The sequence below is a fragment of the Schistocerca gregaria genome, chromosome 1 (genome assembly GCF_023897955.1).
Source record: "Schistocerca gregaria isolate iqSchGreg1 chromosome 1, iqSchGreg1.2, whole genome shotgun sequence".
NCBI lineage: Eukaryota > Metazoa > Arthropoda > Insecta > Orthoptera > Acrididae > Schistocerca > Schistocerca gregaria.
This window is the reverse complement of record NC_064920.1, coordinates 869,931,085-869,954,434: the sequence shown is the minus strand read 5'-3', so window position 1 is coordinate 869,954,434 and position 23,350 is coordinate 869,931,085. Positions and strand designations below refer to the sequence as shown.

At 37.4% G+C, this 23,350-nt stretch overlaps 1 protein-coding gene across 1 annotated transcript in view; it reads left to right on the top strand.

Annotated features, from left to right (window-relative positions):
• LOC126273233 (venom carboxylesterase-6-like) overlaps positions 1 to 23,350 on the top strand; it is a 159,173-nt gene that overhangs the window by 129,899 nt on the left and 5,924 nt on the right. The window contains exons 7-9 of the mRNA XM_049976780.1: positions 10,452 to 10,636; positions 15,579 to 15,729; positions 15,894 to 16,029. Of these exons, the coding sequence (XP_049832737.1) occupies positions 10,452 to 10,636; positions 15,579 to 15,729; positions 15,894 to 16,029 (472 nt within the window). The remainder of the gene's footprint in view (positions 1 to 10,451; positions 10,637 to 15,578; positions 15,730 to 15,893; positions 16,030 to 23,350) is intronic.

The window sequence follows — 23,350 nt, the reverse complement described above, 5'->3', positions numbered from 1 at the left end:
TTTCCACAGAATATCACACCATATTTTAGGTGGGCTTGTATGTAAGTGTAGTACACGCTGATTAATGTTTTAAGTCTCCCATGTCTGTATTACCCCTCATTATTTCAGATTCCTGTTCAACAACTGTCAGCAGAGTGTGCGCTGATATGAAACTTCCTGGCAGATTAAAACTGTGTGCCCAACTGAGACTCGAACTTGGGAACTTTGCCTTTCGCAGGCAAGTGCTCTACCATCTGAGCTACTGAAGCATGACTCACGCCCAGTCCTCACAGCACACACTCCACTGCAGAGTGGAAATCTCATTCTGGAAACATCCTCCAAGCTGTGGCTAAGCCATGTCTCCGCAATATCCTTTCTTTCAGGAATGCTAGTTCTGCATGGTTCACAGGAGAGCTTCTGTAAAGTTTGGAAGGTAATAGACGAGATACTGGCAGAAGTAAAGCTGTGAGGACCATGCGTGAGTCATGCTTGGGTAGCCCAGATGGTAGAGCACTTGCCCGCGAAAGGCAAAGTTCCCGACTTTGAGTCTCGGTCGGGCACACAGTTTTAATCTGCCAGGAAGTTTCATATCAGCGCACACTGCAGAGTGGAAATCTCATTCTGGAAACATTCCCCAGGCTGTGGCTAAGCCATGTCTCCACAGTATCATTTCTTTCAGGAGCACTAGATCTGCAAGGTTCGCAGGAGAGCTTCTGTTAAGTTTGGAAGATAGGAGACGAGATACAGGAAGAAGTAAAGCTGTGAGGACCAGGCGTGAGTTGCTTCGGTAGCTCAGATGGTACAGCACTTGCCCACGAAAGGCAAAGTTCCCGAGTTCGAGTCTCGGCTGGGCACACAGTTTTACTATGCCAGGAAGTTTTGTTTATGGAAGTTTTCAAGAGCTTATATGCCATGTGACCATGTTGCCAACATAATGATAAAATGAAGATTAGCAAAGGGGAGCCAAATTTATGCAAGTTCCTGAAAATTTTCCATAAAAGAGTTGTCTATTGCTGGAGACAATGGAAAACCCGTAGCCATTCCACCCATTATTTCAGAAAATTTACTGCTGTACATGAAATAGATGGGCATTACAACATGTTAGACAACTTTATCATTTTACTAGGAAAATGCTTTGCCAAAAATCTCAGTGTGTCCTCCATGGGATCTTTTGTAATAGTGAGACCACATGCAGGCTGACTAAAATATCATTTGCACCCATTACTTCTTCTACGTTGGTAAATTTTGTGAAATGATGGACTATGGGTACTTTGTCGTCTCCAGCACTGGCCAACTTTTTTATGGAATATATTGAGGAACATGCATTAAATTCGGCTCCCCTTCACCCATCTTCATTGTATCATTATGTTGACAACACATTTGTGTTCTGGTCTTGTTCTTGTTGCGATCTTCAGTCCTGAGACTGGTTTGATGCAGCTCTCCATGCTACCCTATCCTGTGCAAGCTTCTTCATCTCCCAGTACCTACTGCAACCTACATCCTTCTGAATCTGCTTGGTGTATTCATCTCTTGGTCTCCCTCTACGATTTTTACCCTCCACGCTGCCCTCCAATTCCAAATTGGTGATCTCTTGATGTCTCAGAACATATCCTACCAACCGATCCCTTCTTCTAGTCAAGTTGTGCCACAAACTTCTCTTCTCCCCAATCCTCTGCAACACCTCCTCATTAGTTATGTGATCTACCCATCTAATCTTCAGCATTCTTCTGTAGCACCACATTTCAAATGCTTCTATTCTCTTCTTGTCCAAACTATTTATCGTCCATGTTTCACTTCCATACATGGCTACACTCCATACAAATACTTTCAGAAATGATTTCCTGACACTTAAATCAATATTCGATGTTAACAAATTTCTCTTCTTCAGAAACGCATTCCTTGCCATTGCCAGTCTACATTTTATATCTTCCTTACTTCAACCATCATCAGTTATTTTGCTCCCCAAATAGTAAAACTCCTTTACTACTTTAAGTGTCTCATTTCCTAATATAATTCCCTCAGCATCACCCGACTTAATTCGACTACATTCCATTATCCTCGTTTTGCTTTTGTTGATGTTCATCTTATATCCTCCTTTCAAGACACTGTCCATTCCATTCAACTGCCCTTCTAAGTCCTTTGCTGTCTCTGACAGAATTACAATGTCATTGGCGAACCTCAGAGTTTTTATTTCTTCTCCATGGATTTTAATACCTACTCCAAATTTTTCTTTTGTTTCCTTTACTGCTTGCTCAATATACAGATTGAATAACACCGGGCAGAGGCTACAACCCTGTCTTACTCCCTTCCCGACTACTGCTTCCCTTTCATGTCCCTCGACTCTTATAACTGCTTCTGTACAAATTGTAAATAGCCTTTTGCTCCCTGTATTTTACCCCTGCCACCTTTAGAATTTGAAAGAGAGTATTCCAGTCAACATTTTCTAAAGCTTTCTCTAAGTCTACAAATGCTAGAAACGTAGGTTTGCCTTTCTTTAATCTTTCTTCTAAGATAAGTCGTAGGGTCAGTATTTCCTCACGTGTTCAAACATTTCTACGGAATCCAAACTGATCTTCTCCGAGGTCGGCTTCTACTAGTTTTTCCATTCGTCTGTAAAGAATTGGCGTTAGTATTTTGCAGCTGTGGCTTATTAAACTGATTGTTTGGTTATTTTCACATCTGTCAACACCTGCTTTCTTTGGGATTGGAATTATTATATTCTTCTTGAAGTCTGAGGGTATTTCGCCTGTTTCATACATCTTGCTCACAGATGGTAGAGTTTTGTCAGGACTGGCTCTCCTAAGGCCGTCAGTAGTTCCAATGGAATGTTGTCTACTCCGGGAGCCTTGTTTCGACTCAGGTCTTTCAGTGCTCTGTCAAACTCTTCACGCAATATCATATCTCCCATTTCATCTTCATCTACATCCTCTTCCATTCCCATAATATTGTCCTCAAGTGCATCACCCTTGTTTAGACCCTCTATATACTCCTTACACCTTTCTGCTTTCCCTTCTTTGCTTAAAACTGGGTTTCCATCTGAGCTCTTGATGTTCATACAAGTGGTTCTCTTATCTCCAAAGGTCTCTTTAATTTTCCTTTAGGCAGTATCTATCTTACCCCTAGTGAGATAAGCCTCTACATCCTTACATTTGTCATCTAGCCATCCCTGCTTAGCCATTTTGCACTTCCTGTCAATCTCAATTTTGAGACGTTTGTATTCCTTTTTGCCTGTTTCATTTACTGCATTTTTATATTTTCTCCTTTCATCAGTTAAATTCACTACTTCTTCTGTTACCCGAGAATTTCTACTAGCCCTCATCTTTTTACCTACTTGATCCTATGCTGGCTTCACTACTCCATCCCTCAAAGCTACCCATTCTTCTTCTACTGTATTTCTTTCCCCCATTCCTGTCAATTGTTCCCTTATGCTCTTCCTGAAACTCTGTACAACCTCTGGTTCTTTCAGTTTATCCAGGTCCCATCTCCTTAATTTCCCACATATTTGCAGTTTCTCCAGTTTTAATCTACAGGTCATAACCAATAGATTGTGGTCAGAGTCCACATCTGCCCCTGGAAATGTCTTACAATTTAAAACCTGATTCCTGTATCTCTGTCTTACCATTATATAATCTATCTGAAACCTTCCATTGTCTCTAGGCCTCTTCCATGTATACAACCTTCTTTCATGATTCTTAAACCAAGCGTTAGCTATGATTAAGTTGTGCTCTGTGCAAAATTCTACCAGGCGGCATCCTCTTTCATTTCTTAGCCCCAATCCATATTCACCTACTATGTTTCCTTCTCTCCCTTTTCCTACACTCGAATTCCAGTCACCCATGACTATTAAATTTTTGTCGCCCTTCACTATCTGAATAATTTCTTTTATTTCATCATACATTTCTTCAATTTCTTCGTCATCTGCAGAGCTAGTTGGCATATTAACTTGTACTACTGTAGTAGGTGTGGGCTTCGTATCTATCTTGGCCACAATAATGCATTCACTATGCTGTTTGTAGTAGCTTACCTGCATTCCTATTGTCCTGTTCATTATTAAACCGACTCCTGCATCTGGTTCTGGTCTTATGAGACAGAATTTCTTGAACACTTCCATGAGTATATGAACAGTATGCATCCGACCGTCTGGTTCACTATCGAGATAGAGAAAAAGGGAAGGCTGCCATTTTTAGGTGTTTTTTAGTACAACAAAAGATAGCTGGGTGTCTTGGCCAATGTACCACAAGCCAATGCTCACTGATTTATATCTTAATGCCAGAGTTTTCACCTATTAGTCTAGAAGACAGTAAATTTAAATACACTTTTAAAGAGAGTGAAAAAAAAGCTATTGGGATAAGGAAATTTGAGAACTGAAGAAATCTGCAGCTGCTGAGCACAGACCCACAAACAAACATAAAATTCTGTTTGATGTAACAAACGTTTTGCCCCAGGCTGGCACATACTGGGATTCTACAACTAAAGAATTGAAGAAACGAGATTGTGTAGAAAGGTCTTCAACTGTGATGCTGGATTTACACTACTGGCCATTAACATTGCTACACCACAAAGAAGACATGCTACAGATGTGAAATTTAACTGACAAGAAAAAGGTGCTGTGATATGCAAATGATTAGCTTTTCAGAGCATTCACACAAGGTTGGTGTTGGTGGTGACACCTACAACGTGCTGACATGAGGAAAGTTTCCAACCAATTTCTCATACACAAGCAGCAGTTGACTGGTATTTCCTGGTGAAACGTTGTTGTGATGCCTTGTGTTAGGAGGAGAAATGCGTACCATCACGTTTCCGACTTTGATAAATGTTGGATTGTAGCCTATCGTGATTGTGGTTTATTGTATTGCAACATTGCTGCTCACGTTGGTCGAGATCCAATGACTGTTAGGAGAATATGGAATCGGTGGATTCAGGAGTGTAATACGGAACGCCGTGCTGGATCCCAACAGCCTCGTACCACTAGCAGTTGAGATGATAAGCATCTTAACGCATGGCTGTATTGGATCGTGCAGACACGTCTCAATCCCTGAGTCAACAGATGGGAATGGTTTCAAGAGGACAACCATCTGCATGAACAGTTCGACAACATCTGCAGCAGCATGGACTATCAGTTCAGAGACCATGGCTGCGGTTACCCTTAACGCTGCATCACAGACAGGAGTGCCTGCGATAATGTACTCGATGACGATCCTGGGTGCACAAATGGCAAAAGGTCATTTTTTCAGATGAATCCAGGTTCTGTTTACATCATCATGATGGTCGCATCTGTCTTGGGCGACTTCACAGTGAACACACATTGGAAGCATGTATTCGTCATCGCCATACTGACGTATCACCCGGTGTGATGGTATGGGGTGCCATTGGTTACACGTCTCGGTCACCTCTTGTTCGCATTGACGGCACTTTGAACAGTGGACGTTACATTTCAGATGTGTTACGACCCATGGCTCTACCCTTCATTAGATCCCTGTGAAACCCTACATTTCAGCAGGATAATGGACAACCGCATGTTGCAGGTCGTTTACGGGCCTTTCTGGATACAAAAAATGTTTGACTGCAGCCCTGGTGAGCACATTCTGCAGATCTCTCACTAACTGAAAACGTCTGGTCACTGGTGGCTGAGCAACTGGCTCGTTACACTATACCAGTCACTACTCTTAATGAACTGTGGTATCGTGTTGAAGCTACATGGTACGCTGTACCTGTACACACCATCCAAGCTCTGTTTGACTCAATACCCAGGTCTATCAAGGCCGTTATTATGGCCAGAAGTGGTTGTTCTGGGTACTGATTTCTCAGTATCTATGCACCCAAATTGCGTGAAAATGTAATCACATGTCAGTTCTAGTGTAATACATTTGTCCAATGAATACCCATTTATCATCTGCATTTCTTCTTGGTGTAGCAATTTTAATGACCAGTAGTGTAACATTAGTGGGGTATGAAAATGAGCTGTCAGTGCAGAGAAGAGCCAGAGATATTTGTCGCAATGTTTACACTTTGGTGGGAGCAGTGGCATCACCAGTGCAGACACTGACACCATCTGCAACTGCATGATGTAATTACTGACCAATCAGAAGCCATCTTTGAGCTATATAGGGGCATCACATCAGCAGTTTTGATGGTTAGCTGCTCTTGATGAAGATGATGAGTATAATCATTGAAAGCTTGAGGTTTTACCCTGAACTGACACAGGAAGAATTCCAAGAATGTTTTATACAACAGTGCTGCTGCAAAAGATTTTGTTCTCAAGTGAGTGAGTGACTGAAAAAATTTTAAACTAATTATAAATTATCTGATACAGTTTCAGGTAGGGAAAGCAGTCATAGATCTGGTGTTTATTATGTGGCACCTGAGTAGTATAGTGAGATGAACAAATCTGTTTGATAACATTTACTGGTTCCTTCAGTAAATGTTGATGGTTATGTGACTAAGTCATAATGTGGAAAACATGTAAGTTGCCAGGTCCAAATGGAATTTCAACTCAGTCCTACAAAGAGTACTCTATGTCTTTGTTCCCTTACTAGCTTAACACTGCTGACTCTTGTATATAAAAAGGGGAAAAGAACAGACCCACAAAATTACAAACCAATATCTTAACAACAATTTACCACAATGTTCTTGAGCATAATCTAAGTTTGAATACAGTAAATTTCATTGAGACAAAAAAGCTTCTGTCCACAAGTCAGCTAGGGTTCAGAAAGCATTACTCATGCAAAACTCAGATTGTCCTTTTCCCTTATTATGTTCTGTGAACCATGAATGAAGGACAACAGGTGTAATCCATTTTCCAAGATTTACAGGAAGCATTTGACATGATGCCCCATGGCAGACTGTTAACAAAGATCCATGCACACAGAAAAGGTTCCCATATATGTGACTGGCTTGAAGACTTTTTAAGTAATAGAATGCAGTACATTATTCACAGTAATGAGGGTATCATCAGGAGAGCCCCAGGAAGGGTGATAGGACTGCTCATGTTCTCTCTATACATAAATAATCTGACTGAAAAGGTGTGCTGCAATATTTGACCATTTGCTGATGACACTGTAGTATACAGGGAAGTATCATTGTTGAGTTACTGTAGAAGGATATAGGATGTCTTGCATGGAATTTCTATTTGCTGTGATAGATGGCAGCTTGCTCTACATGTATAAAAAAATAAGTTAATGCAGATGAGTGGGAAAAACAAGCCTCTAATATTTGAATACAATATTACTGGTATGTTGCTCAATACATGAAACGGAATGGAACTAGCATATGAGGACCACAGCAGGAAACGCAAGCAATTGAATGTAGGTTATTGGTAGAATTTTAGAAAAGTGTAACTCATCTGTAAAGCAGACCACATGTAGAACACTAGTGCACCCCACTCTTGAGTACTGCTTGAGTGCTTGGGATTCCCACCAGGTCAGATTAAAGGAAGACATTGAAGCAATTCAGAGATGAGCTGCCAGACAGAAAATTTAGAGAACCAGCATCTTCAGCTGACTGCTGAACAATTCTACTGTTGCCAATGTACACTTTGTATAAGGACTGTGAAAACAAGGCAAGAGCAATTTGTGTTTGTGTGGAATCACATAGATATTCATTTTCCCCTTACTCCATTTATGAGTGGAACAGAAAAGGAAATGACTAGTAGTGGTACAATGTACCCTCCACTGTGCACCATACAGTGGCTTGCAGAGTACGTATATAAATGCAGATAAAACCACTGTTTAGGCTAGTGACACAAGTATGTAATTTCATACTACACTTAACAGTTTGTTAGGGATATCACTGAACTCTGTTTTGACTGGATGACAGGAGTGGGGAGGTGAGTGCTGGCAACATTTATTGATAACAGTTTTTATTTTAATTGTTATTAACTGGTGGCAGTGAATGAAGGGCTAGTACAGTAAGATAATGTTTTGCTCCCGGGGCGCCCAGTGGTAGCTGCCAAAATTCAGTGAGTTAGATGCCTTCAGCCACTGTACCTGATGGTGCAACCTCACGAAAGCTGTTGGCTTGTAGGCATGGTGCTGCTGGAACCATGATGATAAGAGTCTGTACCCATCATCACCACTCATGTTGGTATCCTGCTAAATCTCCAGGAAGGCCTCTGGCCTTGGGCAAGATGCTACTGATGGGTAGAGAAGAAGGAGGGCCAGAATGTATTGTAAATGATGCAACAATCAAATATTGGCAAGAAAATGAAAGCAAAAAGATTTGAATGGATTAAACATGTACCTCAGATGCCTGAACGCCTTGAACCCAAAGCTGTGATGGTAGGAATGCATGATAGAACATGCATGCTAGATGGACCATGGAAGCAACGAGAGAATGAAATCCTGAAAGATCTATGGTGGTTAAAGGCCAAAGATAACTTGATGCAAAGAGTTAATGGAGGTGGACTGTAATCTCAGCATGTAGTCTTCAAGGTCAATAAAATAATTGTGTAAGTAAATACATCAATAAAAAGTATTAGAGCTTAGTAAATGCTAAAATTTATACTGGTTCTACACACCTTATGCTACACATTTCTAAATAAGAAGAAACAATAAACAGGGATAAAAAATTACCCCATTATTCACGATTTTATGAAAAAGTAATTTAAATAAGTGTAAACTCCAAGAAGTGTTTCATCCATTTTAAGTGCTCATTGACATGATACAATATTTTTTGATTGCTTTTGTGATGGTGCAATCTTTTATCACTGTAGGATCAACTTTATGCTCAAAATACAGTATTTCTGTGTTAAAATCTGTCTCATAGATGTGCCTTCAATACTGATCAATGCTTTGCTCTTGGTAAAGCTGAGATAACTCTTCTTATTTGGTACCAAATTATTGTGGATAAATTTGTTTTGTGGAGAGTCCATGCTGTGAGGCCTCCTGTTGTTAGAAAATGAATTGTGTTACATTTTATTGTGTCTCTCTTGAAACAAAAAGTGTGCTACTGAGTATAAATTGCTACTTAACAGGAAAGGTTGTGTGTTTGATGTAGTCTTACCTGACAAAACATTCATTACCCCCTTAAAAGAGCATGCTGGCTGCTTTAGAGTACTGTATATTCTGTAGAACTGATACCAGATGGTCACATAATCCTCCAACACTGGGTTAAGTCAAGGAACTGAAATAGTGTGTATGTGGCAGTCAGTTGTTTGAAAACAAAAACTTGTGTTTAAGTGTAGGGGTGACAGAATGACCAGGAGCCTCTTGATGCACTCAGGACCACACCATGACTGAAGTTATTCAATTTGTTGGTATATCAACAGCATTTGCTGCTGTCAGTGACAGCCAGTTTCTTAGGGAATGTTATGAAGAGAATTCCATGCAGTGGACTTATGGAATTGGGTGCCTCTCAAAAAGCCATTTCTCACAGTGGCAAATAAAGCTGCAAATATACCATGCACCAAACAACACAGAAATTGGACATTAGCTGACTGGAGGTGTGTGCTCTGATGAGTTATGATTTGCCTGTTTGCAAATGATTCAAGGTGTGAAGTACACCAATAATCCAAAGAGGCTTTTAAACTGCAATGTATGGAGAATGTAGTTCAGACAAGAAGTGATTCACTGTGATGTTTTGGGTGTGTTATTTGTACTATGGTGTGGACTGCCTCATTCAGGTTACTGAGATCATGAATCAAGATATTTATTTCAACAATCACCATGACCAAGTGTTGCCCTTTCTTCTACATATGCATAATGTGTATGCTGTGGACACTACAATCATGCAAAGTGGCATCAGTCATCTCCAAGGTCTGCATGCAATTTACAGTCACTCAAGCACCCTATTGCAACTTGACAGATCTCCCAAATTACTTGATAAGCATCCCATAGAACATGTCTAGCAGGATTTAGAAAAGTAGGTCAAACATATAAATTAAGATCCTCAGATTTTGGTAGGACATCAGAATAAACTTGTGAACTCTCTTCTCTAATGCATTGAGGCCATAATAAAGGATGCAGGCAGTGTTTCATGGTATTAATATGATGTCTCCTGGGGGTTAATAACTTTTTCTACTGTGTGCTTACCTATGCAAATTTCTTTTGATTATTAGATATACCACTAATGTAATTTGACTGTGGCAATATGCTACATACACCAAATCCCACTCATTAAGCAAAAATACAGTTTTGGCCTCCAATATCATTTCTATTTGGATAACAGTTGTACATGTACAAATATTCCCCAGAATCTGTTGCCACTCACTGCCCTATTCAATATATATGTGGAGCAAGGAAAAAATGACTATTTGTATACCTCCAACAGTCTTGTATGTTTCTGCCATGCATAAAGTTTGTACCATTTTTTTCAATAGGTCCAAAGCATATGCAATGTCCAGTTGCGTCATTAGTCTTAAAGTGTAATTGGTTACATTTTTTATGAAAATATAAATTATAATCAAGTTGTATATCAATTCCATATCTCTGGGTACTCAGATACATGCCTCACTTTCATTCTTCTTATTATGATAGATTTTGTGACCAAACATGATGTAATGAAAGAACTGGATGCTCGGTTTGAGGAAGTGTCTGCATACCTCTTGGACTACAATTATACAGCTCCACAAGAAATACACCATGAAATAGGGAAGAAAGTTCGGAAACATTACTTGGGAGAGAAAAAAATATCAACAAGTACTGCTGCTGAAGTAATACAGGTAAAAAGAAGCAACGAGAGTTTATTTTTGTATAAAACTGTATTGGAGAATTATTAAAATTAAGTTAAATTAATTATACCTTATATCATCAAACCTTAATGTTTGATTTTTTCATCTGTCTGCTGAGATTTGTTTCTTCATAATAAACATGTTTGAAAGTAGTAACTAATTTTACTTTGCATGCTACAGTAGTTTGTTTATTATTGTTACTGTTTATGAAAACACCGCTTATTTTGATATTCATGACAAATCATTTGTTTTCATGTATTTTTGGAGAGGTTGGCTAAAGGTTATTTACATTCTGAGCTTACACTTTATTTCTTCAGTTAAATTACCAAAATCAGGAGATATTTTGTTACCTCTTGCAGCTGTTTATATGTATTGACAATTACCTTTTATGATGTTGTTGTGAACTATTTCTGTTCCTATAAGCTAAATTAAATTCAGCCATTTTTCCCTACAGATAGGCCTAGTATAATATCTGCGTGGTCACATTGATATTCATTCTTTACAGATAAGTCATTATTTATGTGCCATAAGGACAGGTATCATTTAACAATGACTGTCACTGATTGTTACAAGCTAATAGAAATGTTTAGTCTTTAATCTAAATATTTCATCTTAAATTAAATTTTCCCTGAGACATTTAAGTCTCTAATTTATCTATGATAATGTTGAAAGCTGAGGAAGTGAATTAAAATTTGTGCTGCGGCCAGGACTCGAACCCAGGTCTTCTTGCTTACTAGCATATCTGCCTAGTAAACAAGAAGACCCAGGTTTGAGTCCCAGCTGCAGCACAAATTTTAATTCACTTCTTCAGCTTCCAACATTGTTCTAAATATTTCAGTAAGTTATGTAATGCATGGTTAGTAAGGTATATTTTTAATTATCTTTTAAAACTGTAGATATTCTTAATTTCTTGTTTTATGTATCACTGAAAACATTTCCTCGAAAATACAAAATCCCACTCTGAATTATGTTTTCTATTATTAGCAGCAAATACTATTAAGACTTAAGAGGATTTTACAATGATTGTAACAAATTCACGATTGCAAATTCTGTAGCTGCAGTAAAACCTCTTTTTTTTACACTTTTCAGCAGATCTACCCAAAACAGTGTAAAATTCAGAAAAGTGTAAAATACCCAGAAAGCATAGGAAATACAACAAGCAAAAATGAATAAATTACTCTTACTGTCCTTCTCTTTATATTGTTCAAAATAAGAAATTAAACATAAGGTCTTACTTGGTAATATGTTATAAAAAAAAGACCAGTTTCATCAAAATTTAAAAAGAAAAATATTTTGATCACACTCTTTAAACTTATTTTGCGATTGTTCTTTTCATTGTTCCACAATTCCACCATCAGCACTTATGCTTTCACCATACAGTTGGTTGTAAACAATGTTATGATGAGTTTTAAATTGATCAATCTAACCATTCAACACAATGAAGTTGGTAATCTCCATTTCTGTAGCAAACTGAAGTTGGAATTCCCAATGCCCTTTTGCTAAGAATCCACTCTCCAGTGTGTTTATCCAAATGATCACATGCTGATGGCCAAATGTATTTGGCTGTTTTGCCATGGAACCAGACTGTCTCATATTGGCTTTGATGTTGGGCCAGGTTCTGATAATTGTGTTCATAGTGGAAGCTGAAAGTTCTAGGTCCTTTGCTAATAGAACTTGCAAATCTATATATTGAAGAATCATAATTTAAAACTCCATTTCCTGTTTTATAATTTTCAATGTGATAGGGTCTGTGGCTGTGAAGTATTTTTTGAAAGATTTCATGATGTCTTCAGCTGGAATTCTCTTTATTTCATGTATGATTTACAGTTTAGATACATAGATATTTAGATACTTGAAAATGGCCTAAGGCTGAAATTGTACAAAATGTACATGAAATAAAGAGAATGCCAGCTGAAGTTTCACAAACTCTTTCAAAAGAAATTGTATTTTATTCAATCATTTCACTCATTGACAATGATTCACATTACTACAATGTGACTTTTACACTAGAGTTTGTGAGCTTATTATTACTGGTACAGTATTATCAGTAAAACAGTGACTATATGGAAAAGGTAGAATATAAATTTTACAACTACTGTTAGTGAAGTTGAACCTAATGGCACATTTTGTTTCAGAATTCTTAATTAAATATGCAGTAATCCTTTTTATTGCTTAGCAACAAGAAGTTCTTGTTATGATATGATGGAACAATTTTGAACATCTCCTGCTGACTGTCTTCTTTTTTTCAGTTGTGGCAACTTAAATGATCTAATGGTAATGACACTAGCAGCAACCTTCATTCTGCTCAATGAATCACATTGTAACAGCTCTCATGTAATTTCAGAGTCATTTATACAAATAAACACTGCTGTTGAAGATGACCATCTCTGCAATAGGCTTTCTCCTCAACATGCTCCATAAAATGATGACAATTTCCACCCTCTTTCTTATCCAGGACATTCCTGAGCCAAGTGACTCCTTGTTGGCAACAAGCTGTACATTTTGTGCTTGTTGTTCTCTGCTTACCAAGACAGACTTCCAACTTAAGTGTTTCAACTAATATTGTGTTGCAAGTTTTATAACCATAATTTTATAACAATTATCAATAAGTCTCTCATTAGAATACAAATATCTTTTTAATATGGTTTCTCAAAACACTTTTGCACCCATGTTTTATTTACACAATTTAATATGATTGGAACAAAGAAGGAAATGTCTTTGTGTGTTAGCATCCTGGGTGAGAAAGAGTTCAAAAATTTCAGCATGTTATGGAATATCTTGAGGAGAAATGTTTACATCTGACACAAGGTTGTACCAACCTAAGACTGTTCCTAGTTCAGATTAGCTTACTTCATGTCAAAGATTAGATAAGATCAGATTAGATTAATTACTTGTTCCATAGACCCATATAAGAGGGGATTCTCCTGGGTATGGAACATGTCAGATAAACAAACACATTACAAAAATGTAATTAGAAAAACTTGAGTTTCATTAATTTTAATGATCCTCAGTCAATAAACAGTAAAATTATGTACATGAAGTAAAATTAAACTTCTAACATTTACACGTTTAATACTTACATCTACTTTCATTAAATCCATCATTCACACAGTAGCTAGCTACTTGGGCATTACAACCAAGTATTGTCAAAAAATTAAGGTAAATTATTCAGTTAAGAACAGTCAAATTATGTACAAGATTAAAAATTAAACTTCCACTATTTACAGGCTTAAGACTTACATTTGCTTTCCATGCATCCATCATTCACACAGTAGGTAGTTACTTTGCTCTTACAACCAAGTATTGTCAAAAATTAAAGTCTAATAAATTTTCATTAAAATGGTCTACTGCACTTGTTGAGAAATTCATGGATGGAATAGAAGGAATTGGCCACCAAAAATTCTTTTAAATTACGCTTAAATTGTGCCTTGTCTGAAACTAAACTCTTAATGGTTGCTGGTAACTTATTGGAAATATGCATTGCTGAATACTGGACTCCTTTCTGGGCAAGAGTAAGTGATTTTAAATCTTTATGTATATTGTTCTTATTCCTAGTATTGATACTGTGTACTAAGCAGTTAGTTGTAAAAAGAGATGTACTATTTACAACAAACTTCATTAAGGAATAAACATACTGAGAAGCTGTGGTTAGTATGCCCAGTTGTGAATAATAAAATTTTCCCGGTGAATTGACTGTTCAAACAAATTTCGGACTTGCAGCCGGTCGTCGTTCAATACTTCACACAATATTTCAAATGGACACCTGCCAGTCATCTTCAGGTGAGCCATCGCAGACTGGTGAAAACATCCTCCATTCTACAATATATAGCGTACTGTAACTATTCTGCGCATGCGTCGAAAACTTGATAGTTGAACCACACTGCCCACCAGCAGCGCCCTCGCTGGTGGAATAGCGGAACTCAGTCGCCCTCTGCGTTGCTGTTTGCCACAGCCGTCAACGCACTCTGTCGCCTTTGATTTGAGAAAATCGTGGAGATGAGGGGATTCCATGCACTGTCCAGCTGGTAGCCGCTGTCACGGTTTAACACATTTTCCACCAGTCGTATTTCTACGGAGTCTTTAATAATGGAGTCCCAGAAAGATGTTGCTGTGGACAAAATCATTGTTTTCTCATTCTCCATTGAACATCCAGTAGAAATACAAAGTTCAGCAATAGCGGACTGGCTTGGCTGCAAAAGGCGAGTGTAACGTTCATGTTCAGTGCAGGGTTCTTTCACAGTGCGTGTGGTTTGACCTATGTAAGCCATACCACATTGGCACAATATCTTGTAAATTCCGGCCTTTCATAGTAACAGATTGTCCTTAACTGATCCCACAAGGTCCGCAATCTTCGATGGTTGGCGGAAAACCACTTTCACCTGAAATTTTCAGAGGATTCTTGCTATTTTAAACGAAGTGTTGTTAACGAAAGGAATAAAAGCTAAAGATTGTTCCAGCATGTTCTCCTCTTTATTTACTTCCTGCTTCTTAGTTTTAACTGTTAGTGCCCTGTTAATCTGCCGGATGGAATACCCATCTTCGCTGAATTCTGTCTTTTGATGGGCGAGTTCTTGAGGTAAGCTATCTAGATCTGAGACAGTATGTGCTCTATGAACAAGTGTTTTAAGCAAACTCATGGTTGGTGATGGGTGATGGCTACTCGATGCTTGCAGGTACAAATCAGTATGAGTGGATTTCCGGTAAACTGGATGCCGTAGAGAACCATCATTCAAGAATAATTCACTCTTACAACTCTTTATACATCATTTCATGTTCCATATAGATTAAGTTATGTAATACACAAGAGAATCGAATCTTTTAAGTTTTGGTTGGTTTTCCCAGACTTGAACTATAAGTATCTTTATCTGTGGCTCAGGTGGTGTATGTGTCATGTAATGTATAATGTCTTTTTTTTTATTTTTTTTATTTTCAGTTATTTGGTGATCGAATTTTTGTGGTAGAAGTTGAACGTGCAGCAAGACTGCAGGCTAGTATCAATAAGTCACCTGTTTATTTCTATGTATTTGGGTACCGTGGCAAATATAGTTTCTCAGAAAGCATGGCAGAAACTGATGTTAACCTTGGTAAGTGGCTGTATTCATCTTCTTAAAAGCAAATTTTATTGCCATCAAACCATGCTATCAGCAGAAATAATTAATTGTTCATAAATGACATTTACAAAGTAATTTGTAACAATATGTTCACAAATTTTACATTTGTAATCCCTATTTCAATTTCTTGTTGTTAGGAGTATCTCATGCAGATGACACAGCTTATATTATGAATGTCAATGACAAGTTTGGCTTAACACCACTTGAAACTGAAGAAGATAGAAAGATGATGAATATTATGCTGGAAATGTGCATTAATTTTAGCAAAACTGGGTGAGTCTGAACGTTGCATCTTTCTGAAAATGTTCTTGGTATGTCCAAGATACAGACAATGGTTTCAGTCAGAGAAACTTACACATGAATTTGATTGAAAAACAACACTCTAAAAAGGAAACAAAAATAAAATATATTTATTTATCGTGTGTTTAGTCCTATACATTTAGTAGTGAAGACATCTTGGTAATAAATATGAATACCTAGGCAGCAAATAATCTTGGTTTTAGACGTGCACTCTATTGATTAATTAGTTATTGGTGTTTGTATCATTCTGTTAGCTACCCCCTTCATTCATTCATTCATTCATTCTTCACTGATCCACTGCATCATTCTGCAAACAGAGAGCATTATATGATATGGGACAAGTCATTACAGTAGTTAAACATTTAAAAAATGCATTACACTTAATTAAATACACCCACATGCACACAATTCTATGACAGTTGTAAAGTACAGGATATAGTATTAGTATACTCACAAGTTGTCCAAAATTCAGGTCAACAGGGCCTAATTAATATTAAAATTTGTGGATACATTTAAAATCAAGTTAATTACAGATAAGCATTACATAATTTATACAATGTTTAAGATTTACTAGATAAATGTAATAAGTATATACAAGTAGATCAATTTTTATTAGTCAGTATGGAATTTACATTTTGGAGATTAATTATAATGCAGAAAGGTAAGTGTGGAAATATATTACTTAGAAAAATCACATACAAAATATTAATGTAAGTTATAAAAGGAGTATTTCAATTTAGTCATTCTTGTTAAATGTCCTGGATTCTTGATGTGTTTTCATGTTTAGTGGTAGATGATTGTAAAGTTTAATCCCCATGCATTTTACATTATCAGCAAATAATTTGATAGAATGGGGAAACTGTGTCTACATTTATTTCCCTCTAGTGTCGTGTTGGTGACAGTCCCAATTCTGCTTCAGGCTGCCAGTATTTGGCTTGGTGAAACTTAGTGTCTCCAATATGTACTGGCATGGAAGTGGAAGAATACCTAGTTTTTGGAATAGTTGTTTACACAAATCTCTCTGCTCTTTAAATAATTTTTATATTGACAGCTTTATTTGGGCTCAGAACTGTGGCCCCAGAATAGGACTGAGTGAAAAAGAGCATGGTACACTGATGTTTGCATATTTATACTTGTCACTTCCCTGACTGACAGAAGCATAAAATGTACTTTATTTAGCTTGGTAGCTATGCTGTCAGTGTGCCTTTTCCAGGCTAGAGTGTCAGAGGCATTCCAAGGAATTTAGTTACCTTTTCCAGTTCAGTACTATTTCCACCTATTGGTATTGTTGGGATAATGAGATTTCTGTTCTGGGCTTTATGAAATATTAGGCCTACAGTCATTTTTCCATTAAGAAGTAGCCTATTAGCTGCAAGCCATGAATGTAGTAGATCTGTACATTGGTTGTCTGTGGCTTCATTGTGTTCATTTGAGTCAGCTATCAGTGTCATTGGCAAAAAGGAAGGTGTTGCAAGTCGATAGTGAAGAGAAAGGTCATTAATAAACAGGAGAAATAGGATGAGGCCTAAAACCAATCCATGAGGAACACCATGTTTTACAGTTTGCATATCAGAACATGAAACTGTGGATTTTCCTGAAGGGGCGACCTCACATAACTGCACATACCGCTTTTTGTTCAGTAGGTAGCTTATAAACCAATCATATATAGTTATATAGTTTTTGTAATAATACTCTGTGGTCTACTATATAGAATGCCTCCGTAAGATCAAGGTACAACAATGCAACTGGCTGTTTCTTATCTTCAAATGTGAGAGTGGTATCTAGAAATTTGTAAACAGCATCTATTGTTATTTTCCCCTTCTGGAATCCTTATTGAGCTGGAGAAAGGATACTATACCTATTCAAACCTCCCCCCATGAGCCATAGACCCTGCCGTCTGTGGGGAGGCTTGCCTGCCTCAACAATACAGATAGCTGTACCGTACGTGCAACCACAATGGAGGGGTATCTGTTGTGACACCAGACAAATGGGTGGTTCCTGAAGAGGGGCAGCAGCCTTTTCAGTAGTTGCACGGGCAACAGTCTGGATGATTGACTGATCTGGCCTTGTAACACTAACCAAAATGGCCTTGCTATTCTGGTACTGTGAACGCCTGAAAGCAAGAGGAAACTACAGCCGTAATTTTATTGTGGCCAAGATAGACACGAAGCCCACGCCTACTACAGTAGGTCCAAGTTTATATGCCAACTAGCTCTGCAGATGACAAAGAAATTGATAAAATGTATGATGAGATAAAAGAAATTAATCAGGTAGTGAAGGGAGATGAAAGTTTAATAGTCATGGGTGACTGGAATTCAAGAGCAGGAAAAGAGAGAGAAGGAAACATAGTAGGTGAATATGGATTGAGGCTAAGAAATGAAAGAGAAAGCCGCATCGTAGAATTTTGCACAGAGCATAACTTAATCATAGCTAACACTTGGTTCAAGAATCATAAAATAAGGTTGCATACATGGAAGAACCCTGGAGATACTAGAAGGTATCAGATAGATTATATAATGGTAAGACAGAGATTTAGGAGCCAGGTTTTTAATTGTAGGACATTTCCAGGGGCAGATGTGGACTCTGACCACAATCTATTGGTTATGAACTGTAGATTAAAACTAAAGAACTGCAAAAAGGTGGGAATTTAAGGAGATGGGACCTGGATAAACTGAAAAACCAGAGGTTGCACAGAGTTTCAGGGAGAGCATTTGACAGGAATGGGGGAAAGAAATACAGTAGGAGAAGAATGGGTAGCTTTGAGGGATGAAATAGTGAATGCAGCAGAGGATCAAATAGGTAAAAAGACAGGGGCTAGTAGAAACCCTTGGGTAACAGAACAAATATTGAATTTAATTGATGAAAGGAGAAAATATAAAAATGCAGTAAATGAAGCAGGTTAAAAGGAATTCATACGACTCAAACATGAGATTGACAGGAAGTGCAAAATGGCTAAGCACGGATGGCTAGAGGACAAATGTAAGGATGTAGAGGCTTATCTCACTAGGAGTAAGATAGATACTGCCTACAGGAAAATTAAAGAGACCTTTGGAGAAAGGAAAACCACTTGCACGAATATCAAGAGCTCTGGTGGAAATCCAGTTCTAAGCAACGAAGGGAAAGGGGAAAGATGGAAGGAGTATATAGAGGACCTATACAAGAGCGATGTACCTGAGAACAATAGTATGGAAATGGAAGAGGATGTAGATGAAGATGAAATGGGAGGTATGATACTGTGTGAAGAGTTTGACAGAGCACTGAAAGACCTAAGTTGAAACAAGGCCCCAGGAGTAGACAACATTCCATTAGAACTACTGACAGCATTGGGAGAGCCAGTCCTGACAAAACTCTACCATCTGGTGAGCAAGATATATGAGACAGGTGAAATAGCCTCAGACTTCAAGAAGAATATAATAATTCCAATCCCAAAATGAAGCAGGTGTTCAGATGCGAAAATTACTGAACTATCAGTTTAATAAGTCATGGCTGCAATATACTAATGTGAATTCTTAACGGATGAATGGATACAACTAGTAGAAGCCGACCTCTGGGACGATCAGTTTGGATTCCGTAGAAATGTTGGAACATGTGAGGCAATACTGACCTTACGACTTATCTTAGAAGAAAGATTAAGGAGAGGCCAACCTTCGTTTCTAGCATTTGTAGACTTAGAGAAAGCTTTTGACAACGTTGACTGGAATACTCTTTTCCAAATTCTAAAGGTGGCAGGGGTAAAATACAGGGAGCAAAAGGCTATTTACAATTTGTACAGAAAGCAGGTGGCAGTTATAAGAGTCGAGGAACATCAAAGGGAAGCAATGGTTGGAAAGGGAGTGAGAGAGGGTTGCAGCCTATCCCCAATGTTGTTCAATCTTTATATTGAGCAAGCAATTAAGGAAACAAAAGAAAAGTTTGATGTAGGTATTAAAATCCATGGAAAAGTAATAAAAACTTTGAGGTTTGCCGATGACATTGTAATTCTGTCAGAGACAGCAAAGGACTTGGAAGATCAGTTGAATGGAATTGACAGTGTCTTGAAAGCAGGGTATAAGATGAACATCAACATGAGCAAAATGAGGATAATGGAATGTAGTTGAATTAACTTGGGTGATGCTGAGGGAATTAGATTAGCAAATGAGACACTTAAAGTAGTAAAGGAGTTTTGCTATTTGGGAAGCAAAATAACTGATGATGGTCAAAGTAGAGAGGATATAAAATGTAGACTGGCAATGGCAAGGAAAGTGTCTCTGAAGAAGAGAAATTTGTTAACATAGAGTATAGATTTACGTGTCAGGAAGTCGTTTCTGAAAGTATTTGTATGGAGTGTAGCCATGTATGGAAGTGAAACGTGGACGATAAATAGTTTAGACAAGATGAGAATAGAAGATTTTGAAATGTGGTGCTACAGAAGAATGCTGAGGATTAGATGGGTAGATCACATAACTAATGAGGAGGTATTGAGTAAAATTGGGGAGAAGAGGAGCTTGTGGCACAACTAGACTAGAAGAAGGGATCGGTTGGTAGGACATGTTGTGAGACATCGAGGGATCACCAATTTAGTATTGGAGGGCAGCGTGGAGGATAAAAATATTAGAGGGGGAGACCAAGAGATGAATACACTAAACATATTCAGAAGGATGTAGTCGCAGTTGGTACCTGGAGATGAAGAAACTTGCACAGGATAGATTAGCATGGAGAGCTGCATCAAACCAGTCTCAGGACTGAAGAACACAACATCAACAACCTATTCAGAAATGCTTTTAGTTTGTCAGCCACTACAAATATGCTAAAACAGAGAGGACTGCCATATGCTGATAATTATTGGGATATTGTTTATAGTATTTTTTGTGTATCAGTATAATTTATGCTATGGTAAGTAATTTAGTGACTATGCCTTCCATAAATGAAGTATTAATCATATGTCATAGAGGCTTACGTATTATACTTGAACATCTGTGAACAAGGAAACAAGGGATTTCATCCTGTCCAGAAGAAGGAACTTTTTTAATATTTTGTCTGGTTTTTGATTTCTGCTTCTGAGGTAGGTGAAAACAATAGTGAAGCAGTAGGATTGCTCGAAAGATAGGCTGGCATAGGGTTATTCTTTAAGTGACTAGTAAGGTTTTCAACAGAATTTGTGAAGGAGAAGTTAAATTCATGAGCCATTTCTTTTTGCTAGTAATCAGGCTTTAATTTATTTCTAGGCTACTGCTATTTGTAATGTTTTTAGGAACTTTTTTAATATTTTGGTTGGTTTTCGATTTCTGCTTCTGAGGTAGGTGAAAACAATAGTGAAGCAGTAGGATTGCTCGAAAGAGAGGCTGGCATAGGGTTATTCTTTAAGTGACTAGTAAGGTTTTCAACAGAATTTGTGAAGGTGAAGTTAAATTCATGAGCCATTTCTTTTTGCTATTAATCAATCTTTAATTTATTTCTAGGCTACTGCTATTTGTAATGTTTTTAGTTCTACCTGTATTACTGTTAAATATCTGCCAAGCGCATTTATTTTTGTTAGTTGAGTTTTTCAGAAGTATGTCATAATGTTGGTTTTTGGCTGCCTTGACAACATTTCTGAATGTCTTTTTATGTATTTCTTAAACTGAACACTCCTGCCAATGTTGTTTTGCTCAGTGAGAAAAGCTATCTCTTTCTTTTGGAGGAAGTAATAATGGCTGAAGTGATCCACTCTCTGGAATAACCAGGAACACCTTTTTTCAGTTTTAAAAGGAAATGGTAATTTAAGTAATAAGAGAAAATATTTAGGAAGGCTTCATACTTATCACCTACTGTTTGTGACGTGAAGACTGTCTGCCAGTTTGCTTTACTCGTGCAAGATATAAAATTTAGAATATTGTTTTCTTAATAGTTTCTGCTTTCTCTTACTACTTTTTTGACTAAAGCATCCCTATATGGTAACTTTGCATTTACAATTATAGCATTGTGATCTGAGAACCCTAAGTGTACAGAGTTTGCAACAGATTCTATGTTAGCGGCTACTTGTTCAATGCAGCTACTACTATGGCATGTGATTCTAGTTGCAGGTTTTAATTTCAAATGAAGGTTGAAAGAAGTCATCAAATTTATAAAGGTTGTATGGGTGCTGCCATCATTCAACAAGTCAGTATTAAAATCACCACAGAGTAAGATATTTTGAATGGTTCTCTTTGTTAGAGTTTCAAGTAGGGAAGTAAAGTTTTTAAAGAATGACCGCATGTTACCAGAGTGTGATCTGTAAACAGTTATTAAGAGTAAATTGAGGTCATAAGTTGAATCCCAGGTAATTCTATATCCTTTTCAACACTGTAAGAACAGGATATTTGGAGTGGATGGTCTGCAATGCATTCCCTTGCAAATATGCAACTATCTCCACGTTTGTAATTTTTTCTTGAAAAATTGTCTATTAGTTTAAATTGTGAGAGCACTTGCTTCCGTTAAGTACTCTTTCAAGTATTTATTTAGAGAATGTAAGTTCCAATGTTCTCACAAACTGCCGTGCAGATTTATAATTCTGACATATTGCCTATGCAACAAGGAACAGAATATTATAGAAGCTAAAGCTGGCTACATTGTGCACAGTGATAGGCTCAATAGAAAGAAAACTAGTGCTGATTAATAAACCTCTTGCCTTTTGGTGGATGAATGCATCATTATTTAACTGGACTCTTATTTCATTTATTAAAGTAACCACATCTGAGTTGTGAATGAAATTTGATGATATTGTGAGACCAGTTCTTGTAATTTCATGCTTGTGGCTCAACTCCAGGTGGGAGTGTCTTCTAAGTCACATGAATGTGAAATGTGGAAAGGCTGTTTTTCCTATAAAGTTGAAAGATTTTACTCCTAAGAATAAAGAAAACAGAGCAGTGGCATGTTGTAATACTATCTTCATCTGAAACAAATTATCTTTGTGACCAGTGCTAATGGATAATACCATTTGTTTCTTAAATAATGGTTGCAAGAGAATAACAAAAAATAATTCCAGAAGGGTATTTCTCCACAACTATACTGTGCAAATCAGTAGCATACCAAACACTATAAGGAAGGAGTGTGTTTTATGTGAACACCATTATTCAATTCCTTCTTTTATATTTTCTTTAAAACTCAAATACTGCTGATAATTACATACCTCATTCATAATATTACACCAAATAGGAAGGCAAAATGTAGACCTTCATCCATTCTACATTAATAATGAATAAATATATCTATTTATTTTTTATAAAATTGTTCATTTTCTTTATCTTCACAGATTGAAGCTCACTAAAATATTATTCTTTCCCTCCGGTGTATTCTT